The sequence below is a fragment of the Anneissia japonica genome, unplaced genomic scaffold, assembly GCF_011630105.1.
Source record: "Anneissia japonica isolate Jap-2015-1 unplaced genomic scaffold, ASM1163010v1 scaffold287745_len380231_cov175, whole genome shotgun sequence".
Lineage (NCBI taxonomy): Eukaryota > Metazoa > Echinodermata > Crinoidea > Comatulida > Comatulidae > Anneissia > Anneissia japonica.
Genome location: NW_022744415.1, coordinates 153,916 through 162,506, shown reverse-complemented (window position 1 = coordinate 162,506; position 8,591 = coordinate 153,916). Strand labels below are relative to the sequence as shown.

Below are 8,591 nucleotides of genomic sequence, written 5' to 3'. Positions count from 1 at the left end.
AAATATTTCATTTGTCTAATTTTTCAATACTTAAAAATGATATGCCTAGTTTAGCATTCTTGAGCAATTCAGTTATTATAATTTTATATTAAAAGTTTATAAGCACACAACTGACGGTATATCCTAATTTTTGACATACTGTAGGCTATGATAATCAGATTTACTATATTTTATGACTACACTTTTTTTTATAAGAACCAGTAAAATTTTGTCCAGGCTCAGTGTTCTTATTTTTTGGCCGATTTGAAGATCAGAATGTTCTTATTTTGTCCTTATTACTACACATTTTTCAAAAATGAAAAATTAATATTTTACATTTAGTATATTACTTTACTAATTATAGAAGTTATTACATAGTCACACCTACAGCAAATAAGGTACAGATAGATTTGTTGGTTTTCCATTTTTTTTAAATAAAAACCTCATTTGACATTTTATCTCAGCGTCGTCAATTTGTTCTTATTTTGTTCTTAATTTTTTAGCGATTTCAGCCTCAGTGTTCTTATAAAATGTGTTCTTATGAAAAGAAAATGCACCGTACTTTCCAAACGTCATAGACTTCTGCTATGTTATCTAATTTTATACAGTATATCCTTCATTATATGATATTATGAGCTTTTGAAATGCACCGAAGGCCTATATTTAGTCGACGAACGTAAAATCCAAACTGTCGTGGTAAAAAAGATGAAATAAAACAAAATTGATATTACCATACATTTACCGCCAACTTTTCCATATTGGAGTGTGAATTTTAACATAGAGATTCTGATCTGCAAAACATTCTTGAACTCACATAATGATTAGGCCTACTTAATTATCGTGTGAAATTTCGTTCCTTTCCTAATTCTCTCCGGGGCCCTTACAACAAAGGACCCGACCTTAGTTAGCCAATCTTAAAAATAGAAGTGTTTGACTTCAGATGAGTTAAGGCTACTGTTTGCTGCTTCCGGTCTTTTTTTAGCAAACACCTTATGTCGAGAAGCCGAACGTTTACCTTCTGTTGTAGCCTAAAGGCAAAATTTACATTATAAAGTTGTTACATGTAATTTAACTTAATATTGATACACGACAGATTGATTTTGAATCAAAATTTAATTCTGACTTCTGGTCGTGACGATATTTAATGAGAATAAATAAAGATATTCGATAATTAATGAGATTTGTTCTATTTCAGATGTACGGTACCAGTGGGTTCACCCGTTCACCGATATAATCGAAACTATTCCGGCTCAATCATCGTCCAATTATACCTGCATGGTCCAATACTGTAGTTAATGCATGTTTTAATCTCAGTTTTTTTTTTTTTTTGGTATCCAGGCAGAGAACAATGTATTAAATGACCGGCTCTCAATATAAATGTACAGTACAGAGGGTCAAATGTTTCGCGGGGTGGGGGAGAATAGCTTGAAAAATGAACATTACCAGATAAAATAATATAGCTGAAAAATCAATGAATAATCAAATCATACCACTGGGGCAGGAGTATTTAGTCGGAAAGCTCTGGTTCTACTGAAGGACGAAAATATATTAAAATAAAGTTGCAATAACTACTGAACTGATTTTTTTAAAGGCTTGTTATGCATTAGGATCAGTAAGATGTATTTCAATATTGTTCATATGTGTTGATTTCACATACGAAAACATTTTCCCTCCTAGAGATTAAGTTCTTTTTCCTCCATGGTTCTATCCCCTTCCTTGGTATGCTATCAGATCTAAATCAAAGTACGCAGGATTTTAATTATTGTCTTTTGTCTATTAACAAACAATTCATAACATTTAAATAGGCCTACTTCAAAATGCTTATCATTCTTGACCCTGTCCCATCTTGGTCAGTGTTGGCCATCTGCTTTCCTGTATTTTAAGTACCTTCTGAACAATCAAACCAAACAAATTAAGTGAAACCTTCCGGCTTCTGAACGCGCTGAAGACTTCATTCATGGACGATACATAAAGAGGTGATATATTGACGGAGAAAGTCAACTTAAAATGCCCGGTATTGGGGGAAATAATGGTGCTGGTATTTTGAGCTATCGATATCTTATCACGACTTCTGATGTAAACCTCGTCTTACAATTAGGTAGGTTTACATTTTAAGAAAAAAAAACCAAAGAGGTGGCTTTGTGTATATTACCAAATATGTGACCAGTGACTTACCATATATAGACATGATGATGTCATATCACACCCGTCTGATGGGCGACCACAGGTATGTCCATAACATAATAAAAATGTGACAGAGCGTCTAAATTTGAATATTCAAAGTAAGTAAAAGTTTAAGATTAAAGTTCACGATTAAATGAATTTCTAATTTCTGACATTCATTTTAATTAACAAAATTAATAGCAATAGTTATGGCCCATTGTAAAGAAGTCTGCCTACATACGGGTGATGGATAATTTGAACGTTAGGACTATTAAACGTATTAAACAATGCGGCTAATGGCTTTTTTATTTAATATATTTTCGTCAGTTTCAAGTAGATATAGAGTATAAAACTTTCAGATACACAAATCATGGGAAAGAAAATTAAATACAATATTAAAAGTATTTATTAGGTTAAGTATTATTAATAAACAAACACATTTCTGAATCAGTCTGTGTAGGCATACATGATTCATAATATCCATAGCTGAAAAAAACAAGACATTACTTAGAAACTCTGGAATGAAGATTAATTACATATCGTTAACGAGGGAGGAGACGTTGACGTACCACTTTTTGGTTTTGGTCAACCTCCTGTGGATGCTGATTGGCTTCTTGGTCTATTGAGTAGGATGCAACGGTAAACATAATATAGGACATATAGGCCTACCTCTATGACCATATTAGGACAACCACTAGTCAGTATGATTAATAGATTGAAACAATAAAAACTATGTAATGGACGTTATAACTGGGAAACAGTAGTCAAATGATTAACAAAAAATCACTGGTGATTATGTTGGCTAATAGACGAGCGTTATTCAAAGGACGTGGGTTCGGCTGCCGTTGAGGGCAGTCAGTGATCATTTATTTAGAACTTCTTGTTTATTGAAATTAGTTCTGTTTGAAGGGAGTTGCTGTACACAGGTGCGTCGAACAAGTGCTTAGAAGGATCTCATAGCCTCTGAACAAACAGTAATTGGAATAGTAACCCCTTGAAGGATTATAAAGTTTTATTTTTTTTTTGCAATTATAGACTATTTGTGTGGACAGAATGTGCCGGCTTGTATCGCCTGCTTTTAGTACGTTGTTATTTTTGGACATTCTTCTAGTAATTAGCTGTGCAGCAATACCACCATGGGGAAAGAATCAGGTATGTATTTTGGATATAAAAAAGGTTTGGACTAACCGGTAGGGGTTGGCTTACCTTATGATACGTCGGTACTACAGATTGTTGAATGTGTATGCTGACTGTTGTAGGCCTATATAAGTTGTGTATACCTCGAGTCGACAGTAACACTCACGATTTAGCCAGGTATTTGCATACTTCTATATGGATACGTTATTTAACTGGCGTTTCAAGTGGGTACATGTTTGTACTATGTATTTATTATGTACTTACGTCTACAAGGTGTGGTAATGCTCAGATAGTTAATGTCGGGTCATTTTATTGGTCTACATGAGGTAAGTAAAAATACGATGGTACCGTATGATCGGTATTAGAGCAGATATCGAAGTTGGAATATATAACAGCATGCAGCCATTGTAAAAATAAGGCATTCACAGTACGCCGGTGTTCTGTAAGTGGTTTTGAACAGCGACGCTAACTCTCAGGTTTTGCACCAAAAACCCGGTTGAACCGAGACACCAGGCCTACTACTACTTAAGTAGGGCCCTTAAAATACTCTGTATAGGCCTTTGCCTATGCCCGCGGGCGCAACGATTCTCGTTTTGCAGCTATAATCTGGTTACGTTTGTATCATAATTTCTATTTCAATTTATAATTTTAACCATGTTATCGTTAATAGTTTTAAATAAATATCTTTTAAATAGTTTTTGATTATTTTATAGTACGGTACCGTAATCAATGGTCAAGACTTGCTAGTCATAATTTCAGCGGTAACTTGATTTTAATGAATTTCCAATATTAATGCATATGAAACATTATTGATTTTATTGTATTAGAATAGTGTTTAATGTGTAGTCAATTAATGACGATGGACTTTGATTGATAAATTTAAAATGCTTGGAATATTGTTAAATCTTGGTCCAAAACTTATAAGCCTACTGTTTTGTTAATATGATTTTTATAATTAAATAGCCATAATTCTATATTATATATAGTTATTTTTATCGCTGTTATTTTAATATACTTGATTTTTATTGCAATTTGTACATAATTTTCATTATTTCTATTAGTTTTTGATACTTTGTATTTTATATCATTCATTAGTCAACTCCGGTACAGTATATGTTTATGAAATGTCATAAAAATTGTACATTGGAAGAATATGTAGTGAGATTCCGGCCCATCCCATTTACCTATGATATTTATAACAGTAATGTGTTGGAATTCATCCGGTTTATAATCGATTTTGAGCGACTGGTGAACTACTGTATATGTTAGCGATTTCAAAAGACAGGAGTGACTGTTATCCTTGTCATTTAACATATACAAAGTTATACCTGTTGCCTATAACAAACAAATGTATTTCATAGAGGACGCCCGAGGCAAATGAATGCAATTTACGGTCTGCCGACGTCCTTTCAGTTCGCTTTCAGTGAACTTTTTTTAATGTAAATGTACAGGTACTTTATATGTACAGGTATTGGAATGTTCCATTAGTGTCTCATGGCCATTGTGCCGATTATGCCGATGGAAGGCTACCGGATATTAATCGTCGAAAGTGTTTAGTAATACACCTGTAGTTTTTCATTTACCTTCAATTTTCTCGGATGCGATTGGGAATTCCACTTTAAACAACGATGGCTGCATCAATGTTGGTATTAAACAACAACAGCCTCCCATCATACCATAGATACCATACGTCAGGTGCAAAAAGAAAAAAAACAAAAAAAAAACAAAAAAAAAACAGACTGTTCAAAGTTTGCGGGTGCGGGTGGCTGTTTCCTTTCCCATCCTACCCCATTTTGATTTATTTATTTTTTTTATTGGTTTTCACTATAACTGCTGATATATTCAAATTAGGCTTTTTCATTGATTTATAATTGTTTTAAAATCCGTCCTTAAAACAGGCACAATTGAGTAAATCTTTGTCTACATTTTGTTAAGTTCTTTTTATCGATGCTGATGCACACCCCATTGCATGATCGTAGAGAAAGTTTGATTGAATCACGTATCTGTGATTGAACGTACATTATCTTCTGTTAAGTGTAGGCCTATTCCCGTGGTCCTTAGGTCTGCATATGATCACAAACAACATAACGCTGTTGGCTGGAGAACAAAACGGGAGAATTTAAAATCTATACAATTACTGCAAGTCGCATTTGCATGACGACTCTCTATCTAGTTAGCGGTTAATTTGCTGCGAACGAGAATTGTAACGGCCAGTAGGAGGATTAGTGTATTAATTTTCGCGCGTACAGGTTCTAGTAACTGTGTCATTTGTCAATATAGCCATGTATAATACAGCTTGGTGTTTGCCATAATGACCGCGAGGCTTAACAGTGGATTACAAGTAGAACTAGGAGTCTAAAACGAAATGCCCCAAGTACAAAATTAGATTACGCACATCACTAATGGAGTTGCCAGGGGTTCTCACCCTCCCGCCCCCTCCCACTTTTCTTCAAACCTAAGTAAATTAATTAGTAAGGTACTTTAGACGTTAGCAGCCTTTTTTTTTTTATGGTGTAGTCACAACCATCGATATAACCCGTGCCTAGTTTTGCGCCTTAAGTTCAGTGTGGATTCAACACCCCCTTTTTCAAAATCCTGGATACACCACTGCATTGTGTTATAAATGATCAAATAAACGTAGAAACAATGCTCAAATAAAGAAACATCCGTTGCTCTTTATTCGACCACTGTTTCCAACATTATTGCAAGACGACTTAGAGTTTTATCTCTTCACGTTTTACATTTCCTATAATATAGTATCTCTTCGGAGATCTCGTCTTCATGCTGTCACAGGAATTGAACCCAGGACCCTGGGATTAGATGGCAAGCATCTTAACCACTAAGTTATTCAACTCCACACACATACACCTGTCTCTTATACACATCTATATAATATAAAGGCATGCATAGGCCTATGATACCGCTAATGCGCTTGTGGTAAATTGGCTTGTTCGTGTAGTATCGCTATTATTATGATAAATACTCGTAAATTGTGTCGACAAATGTCCCCACAACTTGTCATAATCTATTATAGGTGACGCAAAGCGGTAACGTGCTGTGAACGTAGTTGTACTTTTGTAACACACGTGATAATCACTATAGTACACTGGTTACAGGTAGGCCTATGTAATTATCCGGCTTTTGTTTTCCCTGGAAGCGTATTCTCTTCTTTCAAGTCGATTCAAAACGACGATTGTGTTACGGTGCTACGCAGCAAATATGCAACATATTCTTCAACGTGTATACTACGTGATTTTTTTTAAATCTTGGAGGAATCCACTGTATATTGTTAAACAGTAATATATTAGGCTTAATATTTTATTCTATAATAAGCTGTCCTTCTATATTATTCCATAATCACCATCGAACTCTGTGACCTGTGAATTGATAATGTATGTCCCAGTCTTGCTGTCTAGATTAATCCTAGATTTTATTCCGTTAACTGATAAGTTCACTAGCCGTTGGCTTTCTATTGATCCCCCGGTAAAGATGTAAGAACATCTAGGCTGAGTATTGTTATCGTCAATGCGTATTAACTTATTATAGTGGATGTTATCATGATTAATGGTAATGTACGGTCTAAACTCGTTTTATAGAAGAAAAAAACAATACCGTAGTATATAATAAATATGTAAATTGGTTCGAACTGTGCAAGTACGAGGGAGGGCGGATTAAATAATTGAAGGCATGTATTAATAATACTTAGATTTCGTTGTTTTTCCTAATTTATTTTGGGCGATGAAACTTAAATTGAATGCGTGATATTATATTTTTAAAATCAGTACATCCGTCTCATATGAATCTATATAATAGCAAACCGTCTAAGGTAAATAGTGACGGCTAAACAACTCTACGGGTTCCCAGGCTAGGTGGCGTATATATTTCATTTCCCCAAGCTAATGCAGACGTGGTAGGAATGTTGGATTGATTGCGACAATTAATATGTATACCTTAACGACATGTGATGGAATTAAGTATAGCAGTTTACTGTGTTTATAGAATCGCGGGATCAAACCTTGTCGTGTTTGAGCGGTCCGGGGCGCCTTAAAATCAAATCATCCCGTAGGTATGCGCGTAAATTTATCAGATAGCATCGCTTCTCTTCCATGATGTTTCTAGGTAAACACACCTGACCAAGCATTTTGTTTAATGTAAAATGGGACTAATACAATAATGTTAACAGAATGACTTGTGTTGATATTATGTCGGCGTCGTGGTGTGTGACACAGCCCAGGTTAACATGCTGACTGGTATTTCTGTGTATGAAATGTAACACCTCTGTCAAAAATAAGAGACATATTAAAATATTTGGCTGGAGTCGCATACATCCATAGGTGGTGACCACAGTAGCATTCATCCGGACATATAGCTAAATAGTCAAATCGCATTTATATTTCCTCCTCCCTGTCTATGACTATATATGATATTGAAGGGAGTTAGCCATCATGTCCTTATTTAAACACTGTATATGTACCTTTGACGATTTAAATTAAATTATATATATATATAGGCCTTTATATATATATATATATATATATATATATATATATATATATAGCGCCATACAGTTAAGTACTGTTTAAGTACCTGAGCTCATTCGAGATCAAACTTGCTGAAAACACTACACTGAAAATGGTGTATTTTATAGATCAATAACCGTTTAGTCCATGCGACTTTAGTTCTGTACATTGTCAATATTGTGACGTCGTATACTTTCAAATGGACGAAAGGAGTTTCACTATACAGATTCACCCCAGCCCTTTGTAGTAAATTAGTTTTTTTGTATTTCCTTGTATGCGAAAAGTTCGTAGTTGAACTTATCTTTTCATTTTTTGACAGATTCCTTTGCTGTTACGTTTTAATTAATAATAATTTATATAATAATTGTTTATATATATAATATTAGGCCTAATTATATATTTTTTTAAATCAATATTTACAGAGGGTACGGTAACCCTTCCAGCGCATCCTAAAAAGTCGGCTGATATTCAGGAGACCATTTAAATAAATGAAAATAAACATAATGCTTTTATCAGTGAAGTAAGTCTCTTTATGAGGCTCAGGGAGTGGAGTTTTTCTAGCCGTGAGAAAAATCCTGCTGTCACAGGAATTTAACCCAGGACCCTGGGATTAGATGGCAAGCATTCAACTAAAGTTATTCAACTCCACACACACACACACACACATAGAACTGGAGGTCGCTGGAACAGAATGTTGCTACTCGGAGTTTCACGCTATTGCGATCGTCAGGCAACTGATGAAAGGTGAACGTTGTGTGGTGATGTGACTTGCTTGTGCGGACGTAGTATGAA

General features: G+C 34.7%; 1 protein-coding gene across 1 annotated transcript in view; it reads left to right on the top strand.

Moving 5' to 3' along the window:
• Positions 1-3,044: 3,044 nt before the first annotated feature.
• Positions 3,045-8,591, top strand: part of LOC117119647 (vascular endothelial growth factor D-like) — a 27,607-nt gene continuing 22,060 nt past the window's right edge. Inside the window, exons 1-2 of the mRNA XM_033264477.1 lie at positions 3,045-3,068; positions 3,178-3,294. Of these exons, the coding sequence (XP_033120368.1) occupies positions 3,196-3,294 (99 nt within the window). The 5' untranslated portion in view covers positions 3,045-3,068; positions 3,178-3,195. The remainder of the gene's footprint in view (positions 3,069-3,177; positions 3,295-8,591) is intronic.